The sequence below is a fragment of the Giraffa tippelskirchi genome, chromosome 1, assembly GCF_054371585.1.
Source record: "Giraffa tippelskirchi isolate mGirTip1 chromosome 1, T2T-mGirTip1v1.2.pri, whole genome shotgun sequence".
Classification (NCBI taxonomy): domain Eukaryota; kingdom Metazoa; phylum Chordata; class Mammalia; order Artiodactyla; family Giraffidae; genus Giraffa; species Giraffa tippelskirchi.
This window is the reverse complement of record NC_137275.1, coordinates 94,044,952-94,058,508: the sequence shown is the minus strand read 5'-3', so window position 1 is coordinate 94,058,508 and position 13,557 is coordinate 94,044,952. Positions and strand designations below refer to the sequence as shown.

General features: G+C 40.4%; 1 protein-coding gene across 21 annotated transcripts in view; it reads left to right on the top strand.

The window, feature by feature from the left end:
- The window catches only part of CFI (complement factor I), a 54,363-nt gene that overhangs the window by 13,957 nt on the left and 26,849 nt on the right, over positions 1-13,557 (top strand). For 16 of the 21 annotated variants that reach the window (XM_081559342.1, XM_081560176.1, XM_081559882.1 and 13 more), the window contains 2 exons: positions 5,138-5,185; positions 11,192-11,251. In XM_081559342.1, the coding sequence (XP_081415468.1) occupies positions 5,138-5,185; positions 11,192-11,251 (108 nt within the window). Of the gene's footprint in view, positions 1-4,183; positions 4,994-5,137; positions 5,186-7,672; positions 7,833-11,191; positions 11,252-13,557 lie in introns of all 21 variants that reach the window. The other 5 variants (XM_081560268.1, XM_081559975.1, XM_081559797.1 and 2 more) reach the window with 3 other exon arrangements.

Here is a 13,557-nt window from a genome sequence, read left to right as displayed (position 1 = left end):
GATGGGATGGGCTGGCAGGAAAGTTGTTCTGAACAGTGAAATGAGAATCCTGGTTTTACTGAACCTCCCCAAAGAGATAAGGGGACTTAGGAAAGGGTGGGAAAGAAACTCAGAGCACAGAGGGAGTGGCTGCTGTGTCAATAACAAAGGAATACTAAAGAACAGGGGTCTCCGTCCTTGGAATTCTCCAGGCAAAAATTCTGGAGTAAGTAGCCATTCCCCTCTCCACAGGATCTTCCCAACCTAAGGATCCAACCATCTCCTGCATTGCAGGCAGTTTACCATCAGAGCCACCAGGGAAGTCCCAGTAGTGAATAGGGAAGCCAGATATTTTAGTCAATATGGTAAAATACTGTGATATACTTGGCTGTGATATAATCCCTGACCAAAACCTTAAATTTTTTTTTTTACCCTAAAGGCATATTATAAACTTTGGTTTATATGGGTAGTATTTTGGAAGGAAAGAACTGGGGTGATGGTCCACAGAGTGACGAGATCTGGAAAGAGAAGATGCACAGGAGGCAGTACACAGCGCAGAGAGTGATGTCAGCTAGCAAAGCAGAGTAGGCAGATCCAAACACTTGTCCCTCCACCAAAAAAAAGTAGGAAAGCCAAACAAACTTTCAAAACCAACTTTGTCAGAACTCCAGTTATCAAAATCCTAGAGTACCCAAGTGAATGCTGAATGAAGGAAAAAGGCAACTTAAAAATGGTAGGAAAACTGCAGCATTTCTACTTGCCCTTACCCCACCCAGATACCAACTCAGAGGCAGCCTTGAAGATAGCAATCCAGATTCCCAGTGTGGAACTTTAGTCCCCAGTTCTAAATGGAGCAGAGCAGACTTTATTTAAAAAGAAATTGTGTTTGTCTGTTCTAACCTATCCAGGGGCTACTTGAAAGCCTGAAACAATAAATTTGTCTTTGTTTCATCTAACTTGGAACTCAAAGTGGAAAGGCAGCAGGCATTCCTCAAAAACATTATAAAGGCAAGCAAATAAACAATCTACCGCCACCTGAGACAAAAGATAACAGTTGAGGCCTGAGATAGAGTGCTGAAGCTTGGAAGGAAAAGTTAGAGTTTCAGTTGGAAATGATGGCATTCAAAAGCCCCTGTGTATCCTGGGGAATTTAGAAAGCAACACACATGCCCAGGGCAAGATGAAGCCCAGAAAACACCTAAGAAGACCCCAAGCCTACACCTCCAGCGCAAGCATGCAGTAAAAGCTAAGACAGAATTGTAAACACTCTGGTTAAGCACTGAGCGCTGAAGTGCCCCAGCACAGAGCCAATTTGCAAACTCGGAAGAGGTTTTTTTGTTGTTCTCAATTTCAAGGATTCCTTATTCTTTTCTTTCCTCTTTCCTTTCTTTCTTTTATTTCCTTCCTCCTTCCTTTCTCTTTTTTCCCCTCCCTGCCCCTTTCCCTTTCTCTTTCTCTCTCTCCGGTTCCTTGTGTGGAAGGAAATCTTTGTCTAAATCCTAGCTAAGTGCAAGGTAAAGGAACCAAGACTTCAGAAACCACACATGACAAAAAAAAAAAAAAAATTTATAGAAACAATTTGGAAAAATTAGTAAACAGCTATAGTCTACAGGAATCAAGGAAAGCAAACACTGAGGAGAAGAAAGAATTTGATTTCAAGAATTACAGCATTATAATATTCAAAATATCCAGTCTTCAACAAAGAATATGAAGCATGCAATGATACAAGAAAATATGGCCCATTCACAGGAGAAATTATTTCTGAGGAAGAACAGACTTTGAACTCACCAGACAAAGACTTTAAGTCAAACATCTTAAATATATTCGAATAGCCAAAACAAAACAAGGAGGATGTAGGAACAAATAGAGAATATACATGAAAAGATAGAAATTATAAAAGGAATCAGACTGAAAAGTATAACAAAGAATTCACTAGAGGGTTTTAATAGCAGATTTGAGCAGGCAGAGGAGTAAGTGAAGCTGAAGGTGGGTCAGTTAAATTATCTAATCTGAGGAGCAGAAAGAAAATAGAATAAAAAGAGAAACTATCAGCATATACACAACTGGAATCTCAGAAGAAGAAGAGAGAGTCAGAGAATATTTGAAGAAGTAATAACCAAAAACTTCTTAAATGTGATAAAAGATAATGAATCTAGAATGTCCCTGGTGATCCAGTGGCTAAGAATCCGCCTGCCAATGCAGGGGACACGGGTTCCATCCCTGGTCTGGGAGGATTCCACATGCCATGGGGCAGCTAAGCCTGTGCACCACAACTGCTGGGCGCATGCACCCTGGAGCCTGTGCTTTGCGACAAGCAAGGCCACTGCAGTGAGAAGCACCACAACTAGGGAGGAGGCTCCAATTGCAGCAACTAGAGAGGGCCTGTATGCAGCAGTGAAGACCCAGTACAGCCAAAAATTAGTTAATTAATTAAAAAAAAAAAGAAAGGTGTTCAACCTCAGTCATTGGGGGGAAAATGCAGGTAAAACTATTCTCTGATGACATTTTTATATACCTAACTGACAAAGATAAAAATGTTCAATGTTGTCTGTTCTGTGGTCAAGAAGATGCAAAATAGGCCATGTCTTATACTGATGACCCCTGGAGAAGGGATAGGCTACCCACTCCAACATTCTGGTCTGGAGAATACAATGGACTGTATAGTCCATGGGGTTGGAGAAATATCAATAACCACAGATATGCAGATAACACCACCCTTATGACAGAAAGTGAAGAAGAACTAAAGAGCCTCTTGATGAAAGTGAAAGAGGAGAGTGAAAAAGTGGCTTAAAACTCAACATTCAAAAAACTAGAATCATAGCATCCAGTCCCATCACTTCATGGTAAGTAGATGGGGAAACAATGAAAATAATGACAGACTTTATGTTTTGGGGCTCCAAAATCACTGCAGATGGTGACTGCAGCCATGAAATTAAAAGGCATTTGCTCCTTGGAAGAAAAGCTATGACCAACTTAGACAACATATTAAAAAGCAGAGACATGACTTTGCTGATAAAGGTCCATGTAGTCAAAGCTGTGGTTTTTCCAGTAGTCATGTATGGATGTGAGAGTTGGACCATAAAGAATTGATGCTTTTGAACTGTGTTTGAGAAGACTCTTGAGAGTCCTTTGGACTGCAAGGAAATCAAACCAGTCAATCCTAAAAGAAATCAGTCCTGAATATTTGTTGGAAGGACTGATGCTGAAGCTGAAACTGTTTCAACAAACTTGAAACTCGAATACTTGGTCACTTGATGCAAAGAAATGACTCATTGAAAACGACCCTGTTGCTGGAAAAGATTGAAGGCAGGAGCAGAAGGGGACATCAGAGGATGAGATGGTTGGATGGCATCACCAATTCGATGGACATGAGTTTGAGCAAGCTCTGGGAGTTGGTGAGGACGGGGAAGCCTGACATGCTGCAGTTCATGAGGTTGCAAAGAGTTGGACATGACTGAGCGACTGAACTGAACTGATACATTGATACATTGATGATAAGAGTTCAAATTTGAGCAATTTCTAGAGAGAGAAGGGCTTCTCAGGTGGCTCAGTGGTAAAGAATCCACCTGCCAATGCAGGAGACCCAGGGTCATCCCTGGGTGGAGAAGATCTCCTGAAGTAGGAAATGGCAACTCACTCCAGTATTCTTGCCTGGAAAATTTCATGAACAGAGGAGCTTGGCGGGCTATAGTTCATGGGGTCACAAGAGTTTGCAACTGAGCATGCACACTAGAGAGAGAAATTAGCCAATGTCTTTCAGAACTAAAACTGCTCATTTTTTTGATTCAGCAACGTTACTCCCAGGTAAGTACTGACAAATATACTTAGCATATGGGGGAAATGATGTGTATTATATAAGGAGATTTATTACAACACTGTTTATAATAACAGAACATTGGAAACAATCTAAATGCCCTTTGTGGGCTACTGGTTGTAAATTATACTGGTGTTGGGGGTGCAGAATTAGAGAGTAAAGTATGGGTTCACATACACAGTGATGATCTCTGGAAAGGTTCACTAGGAGCTATTAAGTGGTTGACTCTGAGGTAGTGCTTGAGTGTGTTGAATGGATAACAGAAGGAGAGAAATATAATTTTTACAGGCACCCTTTTGAACATGTTTGTAATATTTCCATGTGTTTTCTATTTTTAAAAATATCAATTAAAAATGAAAAAAATTTTCTTCCATTTTACATTCACTACAGAAAAAACAAGACCAAGAAACTACACCATTGTTTTGCACTCACTGAGGCAAAAGTGATGGAAATGACCCTGAAATAAAATTGGAGGAAAAAATTGCCAGTGAAGACCACGATGAGAAGGAACTGAGGCCATATAGGGCCTAAAACTCTTCAATGGAATATTTTTGATATGATTGTTAACTTTCAGGATATGAGCTGTTTATTCACTTCTGCAAGAAAGACAAAAGTTTATACTGCTTACTCTTTTTGAAACTTTTCCATCTTATTCCTCAGTGTTTTCCAGGGAAATCGTGATTGTACCTGTTGGCCATCATGATGCAATCATCACAAAATCTCAGTGGCATATAACTTTATTTAGTTTACTCATCTATAGGTTAGCTGGAGATCATCTCATCTAAAGTGGGCTTAGCTGGAGTGATTCTTTGTTGCTGGCCTGATCATCTTCTTCCCATAGCTGTGGCACAGAAGCAGAAGGACAAACCCAGTTGCACAAGTACCCTCCAAGCATCTCTTATGTCACATATGCTGACTTCCTGTTGTCCAAAGCAAGTCACTGGCCAAGCCCAGAATCTAGAAGTAGGAAAATATACCTCCCCTCTCCGGAGGAAGAGATGACAGCAAAGGATAGGATGAAGAGTAGTAGAATTGGAGCCATAAGCAGTCTACCACAGTCAGCATGACATTAGCATTTGTATAGGATCTCAAGTGTTTATTTGTGCCTTCCCACATATTTTGCACTTACTCTTCACAAGAGCTCTGTGAGGATATTATTTTTATTTTCCACATTTCACAGAAGAAGAAACAACCATAAAGGTAAAGTCACTTACCAAAAATCACACAACTAGTTAGCAGTAGAAGGGGAATTTTCGACTTTTTTACAGCAAACAGTAGGAGGGAAAATGGTGGACTTTTGCTCTATTTGGTCATAATTGATCATTTTTTTTCTTTTGTTTATAGAATAAATTTGGAAAACGAGGAAAGTCAAAGGCAGTGAAGAAATTAGAGGTAAAGCTATATGGCTATATACCGGGATAGTAGATTGGCTTTTTTTTCTTGTTTGTTGTCTAATAACCAACTGTCCGTCTAAAATGACTTCACTGGGAAATTCCCTGGAGGTCAAGTGGTTAGGACTTTCACCATGCTTTCACTGCCAAGGGTGCAGGATCAATCCCTGGTCAAGGAACTAAGATCCCACAATCCATGTGCCATGGCTAAAAAAAAGGCTAACCTGTACTCCTGCCTAAAATAAAATATAAAGTTTATAGCAGGATAATTATTACAGCATCACAAATACCAAAGAAATGATCCCCCCTACAAAAAAAGAAACAGCAGCTAAGGGAGTTGAGTCATGTTTTAGAAATAACTAGGCTATAGTAGTAATCACTAAAAATTTTTGTGCATGTGCCCCCAGTATATGTGAATATATTTATTTATAAATAATATATACTCTATAAATACACTTTAAAAAAGAAAATTTTAAAAACAAGTATTTTAATGATAATCTTACTGTTAATCTTTAATGAAATAATGTCATCAAACACACTATTTTTAAATTTTTTCATTTGATTTTAATATCATATTAGTTGGAAAAGATACCTTACAAAGAGCAACATATACAATAAACACAGGGAAAGTTTCAATAATGATATTAGATGGAAACCTATATTTCAATTAGTCTTTTTAATATTATTGATTGGGGGAGAGTGGCTTCTTTTCATATCTGATTAGCTTTCTATTGTCTTGAACCCCATGGTATGGCTAATGAACAGCTTCTACTGTAGCTGGAAGTGTAGACTCTGCCATTTTCTTGTTTACTGATGTTGTATTTTGGCATTATTGTCAATTTGGTATAATTTCACTACATGAATCTCTAAATCACTTGTCCATCTGTGAAGATTATTTCAGCTAAAACTAGATGATGTAATCTATAATGTCCCATGATCAAGCACATGAGTATGATTCTCCATCCTAAAACAGAAGCCTTCTCTTGACCCCATGTTGTTGTTCAGTCACTCAGTTGTGTCCAACTCTTTGCGACCCCATGGACTGCAGCACGCCAGACTTCCCTGTCCTTCACCATCTCCTGGAGCTTGGTCAAACTCATGTCCATTCAGTTGATGATGCCATCCAACCATCTCATCCTCTGTCGTCCCCTTCTCCTCCTGCCTTCAGTCTTCCCCAGCATCAGGGTCTTTTCTTATGAGTCAGCTCTTCACATCAGGTGGCCAAAGTATTAGAGCTTCAGCTTCAGTACCAGTCCTTCAAATGAATATTCAGGACTGATTTCCTTTAGGATTGACTGGTATGATCTCCTTGCAGTCCAAGGGACTCTCAACAGTCTTCTCCAACACCACAGTTCAAAATCAACAATTCTTTAAGGTCCAGCTCTCACATCCATGCATGACTAATGAAAAAACTATAGCTTTGACGAGACGGACTTTTGTTGGCATAGTGATGTCTCTGTTTTTTAACATGTTGTCTAGGTTTATCATAGTTTTCTTCCAAGGAGCATGCCTCCTTTAATTTCATTGTTGCAGTCACCATCTTCAGTGATTTTGGAGCCCAAGAAAATAGTCTGTCACTGTTTCCATTGTTTCCCCATCTATTTGCCATAAAGTGATGGGATCAGATGCCATGATCTTAGTTTTCTGAATGTTGAGTTTTAAGCCAGCTTTTTCACTCTCCTCTTTTACCTTCATCAAGAGGCTCTTTAGTTCCTCTTCACTTTCTGCCATAGGGTGGTATCATCTGCATATCTGAGGTTATTAATATTTCTCCTGGTGATCTTGATTCCAGCTTGTGCTTCATCCAGCCTGGCATTTCACATGATGTACTCTGCATATAAGTTAAATAAGCAGGGTGACAATATACAGCCTTGACGTACTCCTTTCACAATTTTGAACTAGTCCATTGTTCCATGTTCGGTTCTAACTGTTGCTTCTTGACCTGCACACAGGTTTCACAGGAGTGAGGTAAAGTGGTCTGGTGTTTCCATCTCTTTAAGAATTTCCCACCGTTTGCTGTGATCCACAGAGTCGAAGGCTTTAGTGTAGTCAATAATGCCCTCCAATTATTACCCCATTTCTCTGTACTTCTTGACATCTAATCTTCAAAAAAGTTGCTATGCTCAATTTCTCTTTCTATTATTTCTTGGGGCTTCCCAACCCAGTCTGGCTTGAGTTCCCACATTCTACCAAAATAATCTTTGTCAAGATCACCGTCTTACTGGAGGAGTATCACACAACTGCTAATCATTCCTTCCTTCTCTCTGCCTCAGTGTCACCATTTTCTGTTTATTTGTCTTTTACTTCACTGGCCACGTCTTCTTATCTCCTTTACCAGTTCTTCGTTATCTGCCTACCCTCTCAACATCATTTGCTCACATCCTCCAGCGGATAAGCCAAAGTCTTTTCAGTAGCCAACAAGGTCCTATGTGATCAATCACACATCCCTCCAGTTCTCTGGCCTCATGTCCTCTTGTTCTCCCTTCAGCCATTCGCAGCCCTCCAGCCACACCAGCGTCCTGGTCCAAGAGCACATCATATATACTTCTACCCCTCAACTTTTGCTCTGGCTGTTTCCTCTGACTGTGACACTTCACCTCTAGATATCTCCATGGCTTGCTCACTCACCTTCAGGCATCTGCTCCAAGGTAAACTTTTCCTCAAAGTCTTCCTTGACAACCCTATATGCAAAAATAGCAATCCTTCCACAATCGCGCTCTCTCTTACTGTGTGTTTGTATTTGTCACCTTATGTCATGCTACATATTTATTTTTTTTAAATATTTATTTATTTGTCTGCACCGGAATCTTTAATTGTGACATGTGGGATGTCGCTCATGTCCTGGGATTGAACCTGGGCCCCCTGCATTGGGAACACAAAGTCTTAGCCACTGGATCACCAGGGAAGTCCCTATGTTTATTCTTTATTTACTTTTTGCGCTTGTGTCCCCAGGACCCAGAACAGTGCCCAGCACATAGTAGGCTCTCAATAAATAGTGAATGAATATGCTGTGAAGAGCCAATCCATATTCAAATATTAGTGAAGGTTCATTTCTTTCTTTCTATTTTTTCAATAAAACATACAAAGTTATTTTACCCTCTGGGTTATCTTTACATCCCCAGGGTTTATGTAGCCCACTTTGAAAATTATTGGACAATAGGAGAGGCTCTCCATCCTTGGGGAGTGTAAGAATCTCTATGGAGCTTGTTTACAGTACAGATTCCAAGATGTTCCCTCAGAAATTCTGATTCAGGAGGTCTACTGCTTGGGTGCAAGAATCTGCATTTGCAAGATTATACACCTCACATGAGTGATGCAGACCATCCCAGGCTACAGCTGGGAGTACTTTTCATGTATTTGACACTCTTCTTTTTCAGCTTTTAATTCCAGGCTCAATAAAAATGGGAAAAAACTTCTTTAGCATACTCCATCAGCTCACACATTGCTTACACACAGAATGATTCAGTTTGTCCCAATCTCCCTAGACAAGTGGTTCTCAAGGTTTTGGATTATAAAGACTTTATCTAGATGGCTATCTGTATCAGTCAGTTTTGACTACGCTGCAATAAGAACCAATCCTCAAATCTTAGTGGCTTGACATAGAAAAGTTAATTTTTTCTTGTGCAAAGACTGTGGGTCTGGGTGACTCTCCAGTAAACATGTCCTCCATGTGTTGGCCCAACCTTCTGAGCTGGTTTGATTCTATGGTGCCTCTGAAACACGTGTTCCCCTAATCACCATAGCAGAGCAGAAGTAAGTAGCATTGTTGAGCACTGGAAATTAAATGTTTCTACCTGAAACCAATACATGTTACTTCAGCTCACATTTCTGTGGGCAAAGCAAGTCACCGCCACATCTAGCCACAAGAAGGAAATGTAGTCTCACCATTTGCTTGGAAGTAAGAGTTACATAAGATTTTGTGTTTACCACAAAAACAAATCCTAAGAAAATACTTAGATCCACCACTCTACCTTTCATCATCAACTACAGGCAGAATAGTAGCTGTAATTTTAGTATCCATTATTGTAGAAATTAAGGAAGTTACACAATCAATATAATTCAGTGATGATTTAAATAATTTTGCTTCTTATTAATTTTAACAGCTTCCACACACATTGGAAAAATAAATGCACATGAATGTATGAGGAATAGTTTATATTCTGTCTACAGCAAACACTGGTGTAAAAATGCATGTACAAACCCCTTTAATAATGTCCTCTAAGATCATCAGCCTACTGCCCTAGACATTGAGGATCCATGGACAACTGTGACTTACCCAGTCCCTTTAGAGTTAAAACTTTTTGCCCTCAGGTTTTACACAGTGAATAAGAAAGCCTTACTTTTACTGTTTCCAGCCATCAACCCACAATAATTTTCTAACTTTCCTTTGATTATTGCCATTGTCAGCAGCCACAGTGTTGGTATTTCCCATTACCATCAACCTTAAATTTTAAATGGTATTAGTATCATAAAATTGATTCCACTTACAATAAGAAATTATAGAAATAGAAAACTGCTTAATTTCAAAGGCAATCTTCTCCCCCATGCTCTGGTTACACCTTCTCCCATCCCATCCTCAACCTTGTTTCAACAATTTTTCCCTTTCTCTCTTAAAGCTTCAATCTTTCCCATTCCATTGGACTACTAACCTTACCCTTTACTCATGATGAAATCTCACCTATCCTAACAACAAAAATCTCTCTTTACTGTGTCCCTTTATGATACTATCTTTCCATTTTTTTCCCCCTCAAAGCCTAACCTTAATGTTTTCTATACTGAAAGCATGATGACCTTCTTTTTCATTTAGCTGTTTTTTACTAAATTAATTCTATATACAATTACAAAGGCAAATAATACCATATGGCTTAAAATCATGGTGATATTAAAATATTTAATAATTTATTTAACAATTGGTTGGGCTTAGATGGACTTCCCTGGTAGCTCAGATGATAAAGAATCTGCCTGCAATGCAAGAGACCCAAGTTCGATCCCTGGGTCAGGAAGATCCTCTGGAGAAAGAAATAGCAACCCACTCCAGTGTTCTTGCCTGGAGAATCCCATGGACAGAGGAGCCTGGAGGGCTACAGTCCTTGGGGTCACAAAGGGTCAGACATGACTGAGCGACTAACACAGACACACATAACATAAAACACCTCTATCACACACACACCTCCTCACCCTTGATTCTAACTAGAGACAACAACTTTCAAATATTTGTTGTTTCTTCTGCTGTTTATATCAGATTCCTTAAAAACATATTCATACAGCCATTCTTTTAACTAATCCTGTGGTTCTTTTAGCCACTCCATCTTCTTCAGAAGTAGTAGGTGCCCCAGTTCCTAAGCTTTTCTGGGGTTCTCTGGGGGTTAATTTGCTTTATTCTTATGGACTTCCCTCATTAGGTTTGGGTTTCATTTCTCTCTCGTGTGCTAAACCTATTACCACCAGCCCATCTGCTTTCTGGCTTCCAACCTTTCAATAATATCCCAAGTCTATAATCCTCTCCCCCATTCTCCTTGGCCTTATTGATCATGCCTTTTTAAAAAATTCTATTACTCTCATTTTAATGAAACTTGGAGAGAAGACAGAAGTTTCTGTAAAGTCTATGTTCAGTCTCCCATGTCTGAGTACAGGACCAATCAACAGAGTTAACCCATGCTTCTGTTTCCATTTCTTCACTGCCCATTCTGGCCTCAGCTCACCAAGGTCTGGTTTCTGCCTCTGACATTCAGCTAAAACTTCTGCTTCAAGGATCCCAGTCATCTTTGTTCATCAAATTCAGTGGTCTTTTTTCAACTTCCTCTTCTGAAGCTCTGCAAAATTAGACACATGAACAACATCTCTCTGGCTGAAAAGCAAAATATCTTCTGCTTATTCCACATCTTCAGCTACTACAGTGTAAAATTCTCCTCAGTGTTCTTTGTGGGGTTTTTTTATTTGTTTTTTTGGGGGGTCTTTCTGGTTGTTCATGTGTTTTGTTTTTCACCATTCATTCAATGCATTCCAGGCCCAGCATGCCCCTGAAGCAAGTCTGAGAGAGGAGAAAGAAGCTTCATCTGAAGTGAAGGTCAGAATCTATATACTTACCCAGAACTGGACACTTGCTGTTATATTGTTGTAGCCACGCATTCCGGGAAACAAACTCACTCAGAAGGACAATGCAGATAGTGGAGTGCAGTTTGTTACACCGGTGGGCCCAAGGCAGAATCTCCTCTTAGCCAAGGACCCCAACCAGTTTTTGTGAAAACCTTATATACCCTAAGTGTATGTGCCCAAACCCACCTCCCCAAATTCCCTGAAACTAATCTGAACAAAGGAAAAGAGAGATACAATCAAAGTTAACCCATGATCCATATGTCTTAAGCCTAGGTAGTTAACAGTGGACAATTATCAATAGGCCTGTGGTCATACCCCAATAAGCATCATAGAATTTATGATTCTGTTCGGTTATACAGATAATTAGGGTATTCTTTTAGGTGATGGAGAACCTAGGTACGAGCCCTGGGGCTCTTCCACCTGGGGGGTCTGGTTTTCCAGTTCGTATGTCACTTGCATAGATACTGGGCATATAGCTCAAAGTCCACAGTCCAGCCCAAGATGGAGTCCTGCTTTCAAGATGAAGCCTATTCTGTTTCCTCCTTCAATATATGACTCTTCCTGAGACCAAGAGTCTTTTAATTTTTTGTTTTTGCTCTAAAAATGACTGAAAAGTCGATGACACTTGCCCAAGTTTCAATCTAAATCTCAGGGGAAAATGACACCTCAGAAAGGGATAAATTTGAGAAAAAAAAATTTTCACCCAATTAAAATATTGCTTTTTCAATAGAAAGGTGACTGTCCCTGAAAGGGTGACTGTCCCAGCTGTCAGGGCACTTAAATTTTATTAGTACAAGGTACAGGAGCTAAATAATTACAAAGTTCAACTCTAATAAGTGCTACCAAAAAAGGCACATGGAACCATGGAAAGTATTAACTGTAGATTTTATTCTAGACCAGTGTATCAGAAATTGGTGTATTTAATGATAAATTTGTCAAATTTCCTGGTTATTTGATAAAGTTTACTAAAAATCACGTCAGATAAAATGACTTTCACAGCTTTTGCAAAGTTTTATGTGGTCTTTAAGTGACTGATTTTTGTCTTCATCATAGCCCTTAAAGATTGTTTAACTGTGTTTCTGCCCCAGCTTGCTGTTACTGTAGCTGGAGGGCACTGAGCAAGAGTAGGGGTTGGGGGGGTGGGGACTCTTATGGCCAGAGGCTGGGGAGACCAGATAAAAGGATGCCCATCCTTCAAAGGGATGCCTGGAGCACAGAGAGAGAGAGCTCGCATTGACTTTCCACAACTGGCTTTTGACCCAATTGAACTATTTCCAGCCTTCACTGTGTTTCCTCTGGATCCCTGCAGGTCTTTTTTTTTTTTTTTTTTTTTAGCAGCACTGATCACATGTGGGATCTTAGTTTCCCAACCAGGGATGGAAGAGGGGCCCCTGCAATGGAAATACGCGGTCTTACCCACTGGACTGCCAGGGAATTCCCCCACAGGTCTAATTGGCCTCCTGCCTATCTGTCTGATCTGATCTCCAGAAAGATCTTCCTCCAATGCAAATTTGAGGAAATGCAAACAAGTCTCCCAGGGGCTCCCTCAGGACCTGCTGCCTTATCCCCCACCACCCTCTTACTCTATCCCTCAGCCTGAAATGCACTGTTTTTACTGTCAGGTTTTCACAGTTCTGCCTGGAGTGTGTACCCACCACACCCTGCCAGTAGACTCCTCCTGAGTGCTCTCAGAACTCAATCCAGACATCAGCTCTTCTTGGAGATGTCCCCAAGCCTCCTAGTCAGGCCAGGGACCCAGAACACAGTCCTGAAGGCATCTTTGGCCTATGTCTACCAGGGAGCTTGAGCATGTCTACCTTGGCTCATGTCTACCAGAGATGGGCTTGCCTGTCTCTCTTCTGGTTGGTATACTCCTTAGGCAGGGTTTCCTAACCAGTGACCATCCCAGTTGAAGCACACACAAACCTGGAGCCCATCAGGTGAGACTGCTCATGATGTGCACCACCCTTCCTGTGATTTGCTAGCACCAACCCTCTGCTAACACCTGACTTTCCTCGCTTTGCTTAGATGCTCCATGAGGCCTTTTAAAATGCACCTGGAGGGACTTCCCTGGTGGTTCAGTGGTTAAGATTCTGCATTTCCACTGCAAGTGTCAAGAGTTTGATCCCTAGTTGGGGAACTAAGATCCCTGATGCCTCATAGAGTGGCCAAAAAATAAATAAATAAAATGCCCCTGAAAAGATGTATTCTCTCCCACTCTGGATCTCCAAGAGTACTGCATCTTGTTTGTATGACTGTTACATCACTTACCCTAGT